At 40.0% G+C, this 17712-nt stretch overlaps 1 protein-coding gene across 4 annotated transcripts in view; it reads left to right on the forward strand.

The window, feature by feature from the left end:
• The first annotated feature begins 9602 nt into the window (after positions 1-9602).
• Positions 9603-17712, forward strand: part of muskelin (muskelin 1) — a 122288-nt gene continuing 114178 nt past the window's right edge. For 3 of the 4 annotated variants that reach the window (XM_053773090.2, XM_053773089.2, XM_070083237.1), the window contains exons 1-2: positions 9604-9768; positions 14966-15035. In XM_053773090.2, coding sequence (XP_053629065.2) covers positions 9650-9768; positions 14966-15035 — 189 coding nt within the window. In that variant the 5' untranslated portion in view covers positions 9604-9649. Of the gene's footprint in view, positions 9769-14965; positions 15036-17712 lie in introns of all 4 variants that reach the window. The other variant, XM_053773091.2, reaches the window with a different exon arrangement.

The following is a 17712-nucleotide window of genomic DNA, read 5'->3' on the forward strand; positions in this document are numbered from 1 at the left end:
TTATCATCATTCTTATAGAAGACATCATCATAATATTTTGAAGCCAGTTAGAAGCAGCATTCTTCACTTACTGAATAATAAAACTGGCAAACTGGAACATGGCGCCCACTAGCAGCGCCAATTATGTTCAGCAAACTACACTAGTGAAAAATTTGAATCCGATCAGGTAAGTCATTCTTCAGTTATGGACAGCTTCCAGCAATTCCACATTTTTTTTATTACATCAACAAATCTGCCTGCAAGAAAGAGAAACTTAATGGGTATTATACTGACTATGGAAAATTTTATAGGGGGTTACCTGTATGTACCTCAACATTACATGCATACGAGTAATCTCATTGGGAGGCAACAACCTTATTGTTTACCGTAGTCACCCCGTGTAGAGTTAGTTAGTTTAATATGTTTATTATGCACCCCATACCCATCCTGTGGGCGGTAATCAAAAGATTACAGAGGTACATAATTGGTCCTGGGACTGGACTCCAAAGTTTTGATAGCTGAGCAAGTTACAAAGGTAATGAACTAGATCTGGTCATAATCATGACCAAGTTACAAACGTAATGAGCTCCAGGTAGAGCTGGTCACACTCATGAATAATTGCAAAGGTAATGAATCATAAACACATTAATCATGAGAATTTACAAAGGTAATGAGCTCCAGGTAGAGCTGGTCAAAATCATGACAAGTTTCAAAGGTAATGAATGATAAACACGTTATCACATGATTACAAGCATAGACAAATTACAGAGTAATGAGCAGTTAACAAACATAGCAGGGAATTCATCCATTCCCCCAACAACAGATGTTGCTAGGTGCCTGTCTCTCCTCGGCAGACAGCCATTGCAAACAGCAGCAAGTTGCCCCGGGATCTGCTGCTTGCACGAGCACCATCGACCCTCCCCAAGAGGTCCAAGAAGCCAGTGACTCCGTTAGCAGCCCGATGGAGAGCTCCCCTAGGGATATGTCAGCGTCCTGGTGGACGCAAAGTTGATTGAAGATCCCAGGCCCTCGTGTGCACGGATGTTGAAGCTTAAGGAACTGAGTACACACTGCCTGTGGCACACCTGACAGCTGCCTCGCGGTCGAACTCCACGATGCTGTCCCTGTAGTGGAAGTTCCTGTGAGCCCGGCACGCCCTGCAGTGCCATCGCTGACATCGTGGGTTAGGGGAGAAGTACCCTCTACAGATGGGTAGGCGCTGGGAGTTGGGTGGGTGAGGCGGGGGAGACGCGCAGGGGTGAGGCGTTATGAGAGGGTGGGTGACGCGGGGGAGACGGGCAGGGGTGAGGCGTTATGAGAGGGTCACTGTTTACTACACACGCCCTCCCCCTGCCCCCCCCCCAGCGGAGAGGGGGGGAGGCGCTGACTGGTCCTGACTCGACAACACCAACTCCTCTGAAACTGCACAACACTTCAACTATTTACGCTGAAACGATGCACTGGGATGTCCGTTCGCTGCTCTGGTATCTTCTCAAAGCATTCACACTGAGTTCTGTTAAGTAGGGACCTGGTCAGCCTCTTTGACCAGGAGCTATCCTTGAAAATCCCGCAGCTAGCCCGCTACACAACCATGGCCGTGTCGGCCATGTTAAGCCTCACTGTGTAGACATGTGAGAAAACTTAACCACCCCTGGTCCCTGCAGGTGGTCCCTTCGGCCTCACATTCTTATCCATATCTATCCGAGACCAGTATGAGGGGTAGCACCCGCAAGTACGACGCTACTAATTAATTGTGGACTGTATAGATTATATTAGTTTAACTGAATGAAGGGGGGGGGGTTACGCATGGATATATCCATCAAGGAAAAACACTGGTACATAATCCCACCACTTACCAGATATTCTCTGGTGGTCACTTGATATAGCTGGATCACCCATAACCTATCCAATTACAACATACCTAACTGGCCAGTATCAGTCTGCTATAACTAGAAGGGTTACTTAACTGTGGGTAATTGATGCTCCTTATTTCCTCCATTCACCATCACATTTCGATGTCATGCTACACCGACATGGTTCTTATTCCAGCATGTCCTTTCGCATGCTATCTCATTACTTTTTAACAAGTCATTAGAAACTAGCACCTTCCCGAAACTACTCAATACAGCAAGGGTTACTTACACCAATACATAAAGGTGGTGACCCTACAGATTTAAACAACTATAGGCCAATATCAAACTTACCATTGCTATCCAAAAATCTTTGAGAAACTCGTGCACAGGAGACTATATTCATTTATAACAGCACAAAACATACTCAACCCCTGCCAATTTGGATTCAGGAAAAATAAAAGCACTAACGATGCAATCATAAAAATGCTAGATCTGCTTTACACAGCATTGGAAAATAAGGAATATCCACTAGGAATTTTTATTGACCTAAGAAAAGCTTTTGACACAGTAGACCACGGCATCCTACTCTACAAACTTGATCATTATGGTATAAGAGGCCATGCGCTTGCATATTTCAAATCTTACCTTACTAATAGGTATCAGTATGTCACCATTAAAGACACAGCATCAACAACACGGCCACTTGATACTGGAGTTCCGCAGGGAAGTGTCCTTGGTCCCCTGCTCTTCCTCATATACATCAATGATCTTCCAGACGTATCTCAACACCTGAACCCCATTCTCTTTGCTGACGACACGACTTATGTCATCTCTCACCCTAATCTTGCCACCCTCAACACCATTGTTAACGAGGAGCTGATCAAAATATCGACTTGGATGACAGCCAATAAGCTTACGCTTAACACTGACAAAACCTACTACATTATGTTTGGTAGCAGAGCAGGAGTTGCGCAAATTAACATTAAGACCGACAACACTCTAATTGCCAGACATAATGAGGGCAAATTCCTAGGCCTATACCTCGACAACAACCTGAATTTCAGCACCCATATCCAACACATAACCAAAAAAGTATCCAAAACGGTTGGGATCCTCTCCAAGATACGATACTACGTGCCACAAACTGCCCTTCTCACACTATACCATTCACTTATATATCCATACCTCACCTATGCTATCTGTGCTTGGGGTTCAACTGCAGCAACACACCTAAAGCCAATAATAACCCAACAAAAAGCCGCAGTAAGAATAATCACTAAATCCCATCCCTGGCAACACACCCCACCACTCTTCATAGATCTAAACTTACTCCCTGTTCAGTACATCCACACTTACTACTGTGCAATCTACATCTACAGGACCTTAAATTCCAATATTAACCTTGACCTAAAACGCTTTCTTGATAGTTGTGACAGAACCCACAGGCATAACACCAGACACAAACATCTCTATGACATTCCCCGTGGCCAACTAAACCTTTACAAAAATTCAATGTATGTCAAAGACCCTAAAATCTGGAACACCCTACCTGAAAACTCTAGAACTGCAGACACATTCATCACCTTCAAAACGACCATTAGAAAACATCTTATCTCCCTGATACACCCTGTAAACTAATTACACGAATACCACCTGATGGTTCACACTTACACTCACTCACCCATTTGACCATAAACAGAAATATCAATCTCAATCTTAAAATAATGAATCCTAACTAGTCATAAGTTGGCCTGTGATACTCCAATACTGAAACTATGTATTGTGCCATAACAAAAGCATTCACATTGCTAAACTCACAAACTAATATTTAGTCAGCCATAATACCAACTTGTCTCATAATTTGTAATATTTTAAAATTAAGAATTAAACTAAGTCTGCCCAAAATGCCTAGACATGCTAGGTGTTCTAGTGGTACACTCTGTAATTATTATTTTACTACATATAAACCACACAATAACCAAATTCTGTAAACTCAGCATTGTAATCCTTATAGAGGACGAGGTATCCGTTGGTTTGTCCCGGTTTAGAAGTCGTGACTCCATAAAAACTTCACTATCCTCGGGACAGGAACAACGAGGTAAACATGTGTTCACTTGGAGAACAGCGACTTATTTCACTTCATGCATTCTCTTAACTTTGTGTTATTATCACTGATTACATTACAATTCACACGACGATTTAATGTCTCATAATTATTATGCACATTAGAGGTCACTCCATTAAGATCTGAGACCGATGAGTGATGATTAAATCACGGGTATTTTCCCCTGGACACCAAGGCGTCGCACCAGTCACCACCGGTCCTACCATTATTCACTAATTTTACCATTTTATCACTGTGGTCCCGTAAATCTCGTTCCCTCACTTTTCAACAGGAACAGTTACGACACTTCCTATTATGAAGTGAAGCCCGTATTAATCCTTAGGCCGCCGTGAACGCCAATTTCCTGGTCCCATGCTTTCCTAGCCTCTTAACTCCATTCCAAACACTTCCGCTTCCTGATGCCCCATCTCGACCTCTCCCCCGCCCATCAGCGCAGGCGCAGAGCTTCCCTGTTGGTTCTAGTCCATTTTCAAATACTTTTTCGACCCACATCGACACATTAAACACCTATTAGGCACTATAGCTTCGGAAGACTAAAATATTTTCAACACCGACCCTAAGATGCATCAGCCAGTTTACAATATTGAAGCCGTTCAGAGGAGGTAAACTGAAATCTAACGTAATTTAACGAGAATCAAAATTTCACAATATTTTGCACATGGACAGATCTGCGCCTACACATTTGAATAATAATAATAATAATAATAATAATAATAATAATAATAATAATAATAATAATAATAATAATAATAATATCTTTATTATTATTATAAAAAAGAAGCGCTAAACCACAAGGGCTATACAGCAATAATATCTTTATTTACTATAAGCACATGTACAAAGTATACAGACCATAGTTGACATCTGTGGAAAATTACATTTATCTGAATGTATCATTATGTACATAACAGTAAATGAACAAAGATAATTATTATTTATCAGTTAGACAAGTAGGAATTTGGGACACCTAGGTCGCAAAAAATGTCCCCCTTCGATACCTACCACTGTCATATCCACAAGTTGCTCTGGACCTATTAATTATAAATAAAAGATGCATCAACAAGAATTCTGGTAAATATATAAGTTTGTGGACTGTATATTAAATTAATAAAGGATTATATATATACACATAACAGAAGGAGAATATCTTAATATCACTCACCAATTTGACTGTCTATACATGAGAATAACACTGGCCAGAGTTACAACATCACAGACTTATCTGAGGTTCCTGGAGCTGTCTTGTCTAGTCGCCTGATATCTCAAGTTATACAGGAATACACACCCAACAATTTCGCCTCCTATTTGAGAGGTGACAGCCCAATTTTACCTTTAGAGCACGAAAAATTCTTCCCATTCACTAATGTCTGTTACTCAATTCAAACAAAAAATGGCGAGTCTCGTCTGCGCAGGCGCAGGCTTCCCATTTTTTATGACATAATTTTTTATTAAATACAGTATGGCCATCTATTTACATATAACTACTGTATTTCTGGAAAATATATACAGTACTTTCCACAACATCAATGACATACTACTATATAGAAAGCCGCTTGTTACGCAGAACATTTCGGGCAAATTAGTTCAATATTGCCACAGGATGCGACCCACACCAGTCGACTAATACTCAAGTACCTATTTTACTGATGGGTGAACATGGACAGCAGCCAGCAGGTGTCTTTAGGAAACACACCTAATATTTCCACCCGTACCAGGGATCGAACCACAGGCCTCTGTGTGAGCTGAGAGCGCTAGCGATCGAGCTCCAAGAACTTGTTCTGTTACCTGGAATATACCTGGACCGTACACACAGGCGAGAAAAATTTGAAGCCAGTTGGATGAGGCGTCTTCGAGTTATGAGCAAAATAAAATTGGAAGGTTGAAGAAATAAAACGAAAAATCAAGCCATTTCTTAAAGGTGCCCCTTCGGAGACACTTAATAATAAAGAGAAGCCAGAAAGGACCCAGTGATGTGGTAAGTAGTATCCCCATATTTACTGATGCAAGTGAGGGGGCTAGTGTTCCCATCAAGTGGATCTAGACTCCTCTTCTTTAGATCAAACCTATTGATAAATTAGACACATGTGCAACTCTTGGGTATCTTTATTGATACCCAAGAGTTGCACATGTGTCTAATTTATCAACATGTCGGTTCTCTGAACTATTCATCTACAGATCAAACCTAATTACCTCCCATTCCCAAGGTTCCATATGATCCCTACAGACTTTGTGCTTTCCCTTGTTAATAATAATAATAATAATAATAATAATAATAATAATAATAATAATAATAATAATAATAATAATAATAATGCAAACTGAGCCCTGGAAGAGAGAGGTAATGTCTGAGGAAACTTGAGACACTGGTTTACCCAGTCATCGAGGGACTGTCTGTTTTAGTTCCATTTAGATCCTTAATATTGTCCCCCAGGATGCGACCCACACCAGTCGACTAACACCCAGGTACCTACATGTTTGCTAGGTGAACGGGATAACGGGTAAGGAAACACGCCCAGTGTTTCTACCCTTACCGAGGATCGTACCATGGACCCTCAGCGTGTGAAGCGAGACCATTGCCTACCAGATCAAGGGCTGCCTGGGGGGAAGGCATTAACTATTAGGTTAGTAAGTAAGTTTATTTAGGCACAGGTACACATAAGTACAATTAAGTCAGACAAAGTGACTTATTTCCACTGGGGTCCTATTTCCATGGTGTTAATTCCATTAACCATCATGTTTATGGTTAATTGGTCTTAAAGCCAATCGACTATCAGTGTACATACCCTGTGCCAACCTATGAACATGGTTGGTTGGTTACTTGGGCTTAAAACCTTTCGACACACGAAGGTCATTAATTAAGGCTGCCTGTCACCTGTTCACCACGAATACAAACTTTCTTATCTCAAATATGAGCAAACTGGGATTAAAGTAAGCTCTAAATGTATACGTTCTGAGATACATAACCCTCCATGTATACAGTTCATACAAAGTGACGAGTTAGGTTAGGTAAGATTGGTTAGGAAATACGAAAAATATTTCCTAACCAATCTGACGACGTTCCGGTCTTAGCCGGACAGAAACATCGTCGTATTATTATCATTAAAATCAAGGGGGAAATGCTAAACCCGTAGGATTATACAGCGCCTGTGAGGGGGATGGAAGGTATTCAGGGTTATTTCAGGGAACTGGAGTACAGATCCAGTTCCCTAGATCAAGAGCTCCTCACCAGCATCAAGGAACCTTCCTTGAGGGGAAACATCGTCGTAAACTCTTCTCTCCTATGTGCGGGTTGCGTGGAGCTTTTGGTCATCTGACCGAGGCCTTCCAATGGCTTACCAGTCTACCCCTAGAATAAATATTTTCATTTTCTTTTTACAATATACAATGAAAACGAGAAACTTCTGCGTATAGTGGGTAAACAGTTATAAATTTTGTGCTCTCCAAGTGTGACTCACGAAATCGTAATGACACGATTGCAAACAAACCATACCACAGGCGGGGTTAGAACCCGCGATCAGAGTCATGAAACTCCAGACCGTCGCGTCTGGAGTTTTGAGACTCTCTGATCGCGGGTTCTAACCCTGCCCGTGGTATGGTTTCTCTACAAGTAGTCTAGCATATTGGTATAGCAAAGGTGCAAGAACATTCAGACTCTCGACTAGACACACAGGTGTATATTTACTGCTAGGCGACAAGGAGAAAAAAATTCCTCATACGTCTTCCAAGGCTTGGGAATCGAACTTGTTACTTATCGGGTGTAAGCCGAACGTTTTGACCACTGAGCTACCTGTCACCCGCAGAGTTTATTAATACGTACATGGAAAAGCGCTAAAATTGCAGTCATACAGCAATTAAGAAAAGGGAGGATATTATACTTGACCCTAAGGAACGTGAGGGTAGTTCCGATTCCTCTTACCAAGAGCCCTTCACCCACGTTAAGGCACCTCCCACCATAGACCCCAGTGAAAATAAATCCCATTATCTGACTTTTTTGGGTTATCCTAGGTAATTTACACTATGTATGGTAATTGTACTTATGTATACCTAGGCCTAAATAAACTTACTTATTTACCCCCATCCCCTCTTAAATGACTCATTGGGGTGAGGAGGCCGCTTATAATAATAATAATAATAATAATAATAATAATAATAATAATAATAATAATAATAATAATAATAATAATAATAATAATAATAATAATAATAATAATATTTAACAGCAGTGCTAGTGTTTAGACATACTGTTGATGTTTTAAACTTTAGCTCTGTTGATGACAAACTCAGCTTACATACTGAGTGCCCAGGGTTCGATCCCGGCACGAGTGGAAACGATGCGCTTGTTACCCTACAGGCCCCGTGGCCTGACTGGCAAAGCTCTCCCTTCACACACGGAGATCCCAGGTTCTATTCCCGGCGGGGTAGAAACGTTTCGACGCGTTTCCTTACACCTATTGTCCTGTTCGCCTAGCAGCAAGTAGGTACATGGGTGTTAGTCGACTGGTGTGGGTCGCATCCTGGGGGACAACATTGAGGACCCCAATGGAAATAAGACAGTCCTGGATGACGCAATGGGTGCGTAACCCTCACCCGGGTTAAAAATCCCAACAAAATCTTTATCTTAACTTATAATTGCCCCACTTCACATAGGGGGCAATAAAGCAATAGCAAAGAACTACAGACCAATAGCGCTAACGTCCCATATCATAAAACTCTTTGAAAGGGTTCTAAGAAGCAAGATCGCCACTCATCTAGATACCTATCATTGACACAACCCAGGGCAGCATGGGTTTAGAGCAGGTCGCTTCTGTCTGTCCCAACTACTGGACCACTATGACAAGGTCCTGGATGCTCTAGAAGACAAAGAGAATGCAGATGTAATATACACAGACTTTGCAAAAGCTTTTAACAAGTGTGACCATGATCTAATAGCGTACAAAATACATAATGGAATAACAGGAAAAGTTGGTAGATGGATCTATAATTTCCTAACAAATAGAACACAAAAGGTAGTAGTAAACAGAGTAAAGTCTGAGGCGGCTACGGTGAAAAGCTCTGTTCCACAAGGCACAGTACTCGGTCCCATCTTGTTCGTCATCCTTATATTTGACATAGACAGGGATGTCAGCCACAGCACCGTGTCTGCCTTTGCAGAAGACACCCGAATTTGCATGACACTGTCTTCCATAAGAAGTTCAATGATGAGAAATTTCTGATATGGAAAATGTGAGGAATTTAAAACTACATGGGAGTATAAAATAAATTCCAACCACACAATAGAGCGAAAAACTAATGTAAAAGACCTGGGAGTGATCATATCAGAGGATCATTTTGGTATGACTGATCCATGCTCCTGGCCAATCACAGCAGTGTAAATAAAGATGCATGTGGGGGGGGTACAAGTGTCACACACAAAAATATTTATTCTTGATGATTTAATTCCTCAACGGAATAAAGGAGCGAATACTTATTTCCTGTGCAAAATTTCCAGTCCAGTATCTATCTTATCTACTGCTCGCGGAGTAAGGTGAATTTTTATTTAGGTAGAGTTACACAATTCTAGATTATTACAGTTGTTTTACATAGTAACACATGTGTAAAACTGCGTTAAGATATTTTAGGTTGAATAATTCTGGGTTTCCTGGGTGTACGTAAAAATAATGTTGGTTTAAAGTTGGCGGGTGAGTATGACGCCATGTCGAACCAGCTGTTAAGAACCACAACAACAATGGCCGAGGCTCCTGCTGACAACACTCAACCTCTCAAGTATTCTATCCACAAATTCTCCACTTATTCTTCCAATTATGTTCCCGAGTAAGTGACCACACAGAGAGTGATGGAGGAAGTTTAATTTAATGAGAGGTACGGGAGGTGTGGAATTTTTGGAGATTCAAAATCAGTGTGTAAGATATTTTATGAATGTGGACATTAGCTCTCTTTACATTACCTGAAAAATGAGATGAAATTCGGCCATTCTGTTATCACAATTCCCCAGTTGTCATCCCAAAGATAATGGGGTAAAAATGGCAGCATCGCTTGCATCTGCTCTTAGTTTTATCACGTGCTTCCTTTCTTAAAATTTCTGGAAGATTGTAGGGATTTTAGCAAATTGTGGAGACGTGTTAAACTTACTTCTAAAAAGCTTTCTGAAATAATCAGTTTTAAAAATAGGAATATTGGTAGTGTAATAAAAAAGTTGCAAATAAGATTTGCGTACAAAATGGTATTAAACGCGAAATATACATGTTAGGAATATTAGTGGTAGAAGGATGTAAGATATAGGATTTTGTTGGATTTTTTAACCAAGAGGATTATTAGTAACTCAGGATAACCCAATAAAGTGCGTACATCATTTGTGACTGACTGTCTTATTTCCATTAGAGTCCTGTAAGTCCCTCCCCCAGGATGTAACCCAAAACAGTTGACCAAAACCCAGGTACCTACTGACTGCTATGTGAACAGGGGCAGCAGGTGTAAGGAAACATGCCCAACATTTCATCCATGCCAGGGAGGGCTCCTGGTCCCTCATTGTGTGAGCTGAGGATCAAGTCATGAGTTGTTGTAACTGTTTTTTTTTTTTTTTAAGATTTTGGGTGGAAGGTGGTGAGAGTCTGTAAATAAAACACACAATATTGGTTATGGCATCTTATTGTGTAGATGTTTCGTCCACCGTGGATTTTATCAATTTGCAGAGTAAAATGCTATAACCTTGTTTGGGACTAGGCTACAGGGGTGGTAACCTCTAGAAGCAAGTACAGGTAGCCTACAGATACAGGTAACCTGCATTGTGTCTTATTTACCTACTGTAGGTATAATCTACCATTGTATTATTGTAGCCAGACTCCCACTTGATAGAGGGTGGTAGGAATCTATCTGGATGGAAGGTGATGGGAGACCCACTGGGTGCAGGGTGATGAGTCCCACTTTAGGTAAGTGGTGGTGAGACTCCCAGTGTAGTTGGAGGTTGGTAGGAGTCACTGTAGATAGAGGGTGGTGTGACTTATTGTGGGTGGAGCATGTGTAGATTGGTTATACGTCACTAACCTCACTGTGTGTGAATTTTTTTTGGGTTATCCTAGGTAATTTACACTATGTATGATAATTGTACTTATGTGTACCAGTGTCTAAATAAACTTATATGTTGTACTTGGAGCTGTTCATGACCTTTTCCCTACTCTATTTATCCACTCATGCTATAACAGTGGCTGGAAATTTCTCTTTGGTCAGCATAAAATCAGTAGGGTGGCCCTCTTGCCCCTTCACTTTCCTGATTAGCCATTAAAAAAAGTCACTGAGGACCTGACTACTGAGCTGAATATCTGGTTTTTGGATGACGGCACACTTGTGGACACCACAGAGTTCCTGCTAGAGGATTATCAGAAATACTGTAGATCATAGTGAGAAGCTAGGTTTTGCTGAACCCCTCAATGTGAGCTAGTGTGTAAGCCCAGTCAGGCCTGGCACTGGTGCTGCCACCTGGTAGATTGAGTTGACACCTAGGGCTCAGCTCAGGTTACTCTGATTCTCTCTCATTAACTGGTAAGAAGGAGGACAAGCTGGGCATATCCTCGTCTCTCTCTCTCGCTTGGCCTTCGGACTGGCATGGGGCTACAACAAAACTCACTGCGTGCCCATTAACCCAGTAAGCTTAAGGCTTGCCTTCGAGCCTTTTATTATACCAACCATGCTGCTATAACAGTGCCTACAAAAACCATTGAAGTATCTGGTGGCAGAATATCACTCTTCTCCAGCCAACACACCATTGAGGAAGTCACAACTATCCTGCAAGGAGTATGAGTCATTAATCCCACTGATTGTACTCCTTGGTTTTCCACTTGGGTCTAATGCTAATGCTGAGATTCTGAAAAAAAAAAAAAATGATTTTGTTGGGATGGGTATCATGATCAATAATACTAATGGCCAAGATGTCTAATATCTCCTCACCAGATGCCTCTCCCTCCCATAGCTAACCTGTAGTTTTGCAGTGTTTTCCATTCTTTGCCAGCCCCAAACTGAGAGTATGACACCTTTCTCAACTTCATGCTAGGATAAAGTCCTAAAGCTTTTCTTGGATAAATCACAGTTGGAGCAAGTTACACTTAAAGTCGGATAGGTAGACTGGGCATGCATATAACCTCTCAGATTGCCTTCTTGTCCTCTACTAGATCCAGTGAGCTGGTGAAGGGAATTCTTCCAGAATATATATGTAATTTGGTAGGGGTGGATGACCTCAGTTATATTAGCGGCACCAGCATGTGGGATACATCCTTTCATCACAGACAAGTCCAACTGAAACTTTAGCTCACAAATAACCTGCTTTGAATACCCCCATCATGAAAGAGACTGGCAGATGTCTTGACCCACAGACTCTTTGCATTAAAGTGATTCTCTGCCTTGTTACTCTTATTCACACTGAATACATGCATGTTTATGGCAGAGTAGTAGCTGACCAGCATTGTCTGCATGGTCTGATCTGTACAAGTTCCAAAGGATGGCATGTCATAGTGAATTCAACAAGATCAAGAGAAGAAGCCTTGTTGCAGCACAGTGTATGGGGCTACACTTATGCATCTATCCTGGTTGACACCTATTTCCCATTCATTGCTGGTCAGCTGGGTGGTGCTGTAAATCACAGGGAAGAACACAGGCTCAGCAGTATGATCAGAATCCCTTGGTCCCTGGAAAAACAATAAAAAAGCATGCCATGGTTTTCCTCAAGGAGTTGGAGTTCAGGCTCATCAAAATCATCAGAGAGTTAAGGGCCTGTCGTCTTTCTCTTTCAGCTCCTCAGTGTGGTGATCTAAAGGGAAATTACTTGCAACATCTCGGGTTTCTAGCCTGTGTCTGAGGAATCTGAGGAGCTCCACAACTTTTACGAAATATTCAAAACTATTAAATGTAAATGAATATCAATATTTTTAAAAAATTGATCAATTGGTACTTACGTCACCCAATAACAACATGAACCATGTATTCAGAAAACTTCACCACTGCTGAAAATTTCAAGCATTTCCTAATTCTGCATGTAGGTGGTAAAAGAAGAAAAGTTATTCTTAACCTGTAAACGGTCCAAACGTATATACAGTGGACCCCCGGTATTCGATATTAATCCATTCCAGAGAGCTCATCGAATACCGATAATATCGAAAACTGAATCAATTTTCCTCAAGAAATAATGGAAATCAAATTAATCCGTGCAAGACACCCAAAAGTATGAAAAAAAAAAATTTTACTACATGAAATATTAAGTTTAATGCAATAGAATAATTACAATAACAATAAAATAATTGACACTTACCTTTAATGAAGATCTGGTGATGATTGATGGGATGGGAGGAGGGGAGAGGTGTTAGTGTTTAGAAGGGGAATCCCCTTCCATTAGGACTTGAGGTAGCAAGTCCTTTTCCGGGGTTACTTCCCTTCTTCTTTTAATGCCACTAGGACCAGCTTGAGAGTCACTGGACTTCTGTCGCACAACATAACTGGCAGCCTCACCATGCCTAATCACACTATGTATGCCACTACGATTCTTAAATCTTTCAAACCAACCTTTGCTGGCCTTAAATTCACTCATATCACCACTAGTTGCAGGCAATTTCTTTACCAAATCGTCATGCAACTACCTAGCCTTTTCACAAATGATCGCTTGAGAGATGCTATCTCCTGCTATCTGTTTTTCATTTATCCACACCAGTAACAATCTCTCAGCATTTTCTAACACTTGCGGTCGCTGTTTCGTAATCACAGTTGCACCTTTTGCAAGAACAGCTTCCTTGATTGCCGTTTTCCTGGTCACTATAGTAGAGATGGTTGATTGGAGTTTATTATACAACCAGACCAGCTCCGACATACGCACTCCACTTTCGTACTTTGCAATTATCTCTTTCTTCATTTCATAAGTCATTAGCGACTTTTTTCTCGAAGGGCTGGCACTAGAAGCTTTCTTGGGGCCCATGGTGACTTATTTTGCAGAAACAAGCACCAAACACAGTGATAATATGGATAATATGGAATGTACCGAATGTATCCTTAGATGCGTGCACACTGGCTGGCTTGTAAACACTAGCACACACGGAGCAGTTCAGGCCACACGTGGACAGGTCTCGTACGAATCGTATCGAACACCGGGTTTTCAATCGAATTACTGAGGAAAATTTTTTGCATTAAAATGCATCGAAAACCGGATTTATCGAATACCAACGTCATCGAATACCGGGGGTCCACTGTATACGTTTTTTCAACATTTGATAGTATGTAAAAAAAGTAGCTCTTTTTTTTTTACATTTGAAAATGTGTAAAAAAACTTTGATCTACTTTTTTTTTTTGTTATATTTGAAAATATTTAAAAAAACGTAAATCTACTTTTGGAGCACTACGCATGTGAACGTAGATCTGCTTGGACCGTTTACGGGTTAAAAGCCATTTTATTTACTTTAATGAGAGGAAATATTTATATAAATAAATTATACATACAGTGGACCCTCGACCAATGATGGCATCGTATAACGTTAAATCCGACTAGCGATACATTTTAACGCTAACATTTTGCCTCGACTAACGCTAAAAAAACTCGACTAACGATATTCGTTCTCGGGTACCAATTAATATCATTAGTCGAGGGTCCACTGTATTTATATTATTTTTAGTTAGTTTTGTATTGGATATTACCATACAGGTATTCAATACATAATACTGTATTGTATTTGACTTCAGGATTTGCTGAATCAAGATAAATACTTATATTAATATTATGCACAGATAATAAACTTAAGTGTACATGTACTGTACTTATATTTTTATGCTAAATGTCTGTCTTCCAGTTTTCTGATCATAGATTTATCATGTACAGTATAGTATATGGAGAAGCTCTTTGAAATTTCAGAGAATCATTTTAAAAGTTATGTTCTTTAAGGGGAATTTAGTTTTGGATTCTTATTCTGCATTTAAATAAATTTTGAAACTTTATGGAATCATCACAGTGAACCACCCTGATCTTATCTTGTATTCACAGAAATATCCTCGAAGATAAACCAAATGATCAAGGATCTCGGTGGTCGTCTGATTCTAATAACCCTCCACAGGTAAATATTCAATGAAGATTTACAGAATTTTAATAAAAGTAAATAAATTTTTCAAAAGATGCATAAGACATATGAGACAGTATCATGTATCATGTTTTACAGAATATAGCTCAATTTGAAAATTCCATTTGACTGTACCAAGATAGAGTTATCATACATAAGTTTTTCCTAACTATGATATAAATTTGGAAGTTACCTGTACTGTATTGTATTCAGACTATTTGCATGTGTAACTAGTATTAAATTAAAGAAAACAGGTGATAACATTCTTCAGCATATAATTTACAATTAGGACAATAATATCTGTATTAGATATGTCTGAAACTCTGCAGGTAATATTGGCTTTGAAAAAATTATTTGTACTGTACCTTTTTGTATAATGTCACATGCGTACTACACAGTACTGTATTTTTGTAAATAAAATTCCATTTCTAATTACTGTCATGTTTTCTGCTGACTTATAAATTAAGTATAACTTTGCTCAAGATAAATACTTTTCATTTTTCTTACACAGAACACAGTACAGTAAATACATTGCACAGATTATGCTTAGTATATGTAGAATTGTTCATGAAGCTGATTGTTATTTTGTGACTTTTGAGTTTTCTGTGGGACATCCCATCCAGATGTTCCATATTACAAAGAAACTTGTAGGGCAGAATTGTGTTCTAATCAGAATACTGTTTATTTAGTGGTCACTACTGAGCACCAATCATAACTGAAAAGAATTGACCTTGGTGTATATAGTTCCTGTAGTTTAGAAAACACTTTTTGCATCTGTTATTTGGTATATATAATTCCTATAGTGCAGGAAACAATTTTTGCATCTATTGTTTTGAATATGAATACCTGTATGTATAATAATTATAAAGTGTAAATAAGGAAGATGTGTAAATAGTGAAATGATCAGTGACAAACACTGCTTGAGCATTTTGCCTTTTGGATCAGGGAAAGAAGCAAGGTGATCACTGACGACTTGGAGGAGGTGTATACATTTTCTTTCACCATAATGGCAGTTTAATCTGAATTTGCATAGAGTGAAAAATTCATCCTCAGGCAGTGACCTTAAAATATTAGATTCCAATGAAAATAAATGGCATTATATCCTAATGAAACCTTTTGACAAGGTGCCCTGTGGAAAAATCCTTCTTTGAATCATTCACCCATACATATTGCATGCAGTACACTGGACAGGTACAGAGTATATGCTGTACACAAATATGTATTGTACATAGTATGTACACTACAGTAGGTGTCATAAGTATCTACATAAGAACATAAGAAAGAAGGAACACTGCAACAGGCCTACTGACCCATGCAGAGCAGGTTCATGTCCCCCCCCAGATAAGACCAATACCCCCCCCCCCCCTGGATTAGCCCAATGACCCACCCAGTCTGGTCACCTAAACTCAAGGATGGAGCACTGCACCAGACCCAGCAGCACAAGCTAGTCAGGTCCAACTCACACCCACCCACACCCGCTCATGTATTTATCTAACCTATTTTTAAAACTACACAACGTTTTAGCCTGAATAACTGTACTCGGGAGTTTGTTCCACTCATCCACAACTCTATTACCAAACCAGTGCTTTCCTATATCCTTCCTGAATCTGAATTTTTCCAACTTGAAACCATTGCTGCGAGTCCTGTTTTGGCTAAAAATTTTCAGCACGCTATTTACATCCCCTTTATTTATTCCTGTTTTTCATTTATACACCTCGATCATATCCCACCTAATTCTACGCCTTTCGAGAGAGTGCAGTTTCAGGGCCCTCAGTCTATCCTCATAGGGAAGATTTCTGATACATGGGATCATCTTTGTCATCCTCCTCTGTACGTTTTCCAGAGCATTTATATCCATTCTGTAATACGGTGACCAGAACTGAGGAGCATAGTCTAAATGAGGCCTAACCAAGGATATACATGTATAGAGTTGAAGAACAATCTGAGGACTTCTATTATTTATACTTCTAGTTATGAAGCCAAGAATTCTGTTAGCTTTATTGCGAACACTAATGCACTGTTGTCTTGGTTTTAGATTACTGCTAACCAGAACTCCAATCAGTAGTATTAAGATCTACATTATTTAGTTTATATGTGGCATGGTTATTTAACTGTCCAACATTTAGAACTTTGCATTTGTCAATATTAAACTGCATCTGCCACTTCTCTGACCATTGCATCAGTCTATTCAAATCATCCTGGAGTGCTTTAGTGTCCTCATTAGAATGAATTGGACGGCCTGTTTTGGTGTCATCAGCAAATTTGCTTATGTCGCTATTTATTCCCTCATCTATGTCGTTTATGTAAATTGTGAACAACAACGGGCCCAACACTGACCCCTGAGGAACACCGCTTGTGACGTGCCCCCATTCTGATTTCTCCCCATTTATGCAAACTGCTGTCTATTTGTCAGCCATGCCTCTACCCAGGAAAAAATTTCTCCTCCTATTCCGTGTGCCTTAAGTTTCCTCAATAGCCTCTGGTGTGGAACTCTATCGAAAGCCTTACTGAAATCCACATACACAATATCATATTCATTACCATGATCTACCTCCTCAAACACCTTAGTGAAAAAATTAGTAAATTCGTAAGACAGGAACACCCCTTTGTAAAACCGTGTTGAGATTTATTAATCAATCTGTGCCTGTCAAGATGGCTACGAATTGCTTCGGCA

The sequence above is a fragment of the Cherax quadricarinatus genome, chromosome 9 (assembly GCF_038502225.1).
Source record: "Cherax quadricarinatus isolate ZL_2023a chromosome 9, ASM3850222v1, whole genome shotgun sequence".
NCBI classification, from domain to species: domain Eukaryota; kingdom Metazoa; phylum Arthropoda; class Malacostraca; order Decapoda; family Parastacidae; genus Cherax; species Cherax quadricarinatus.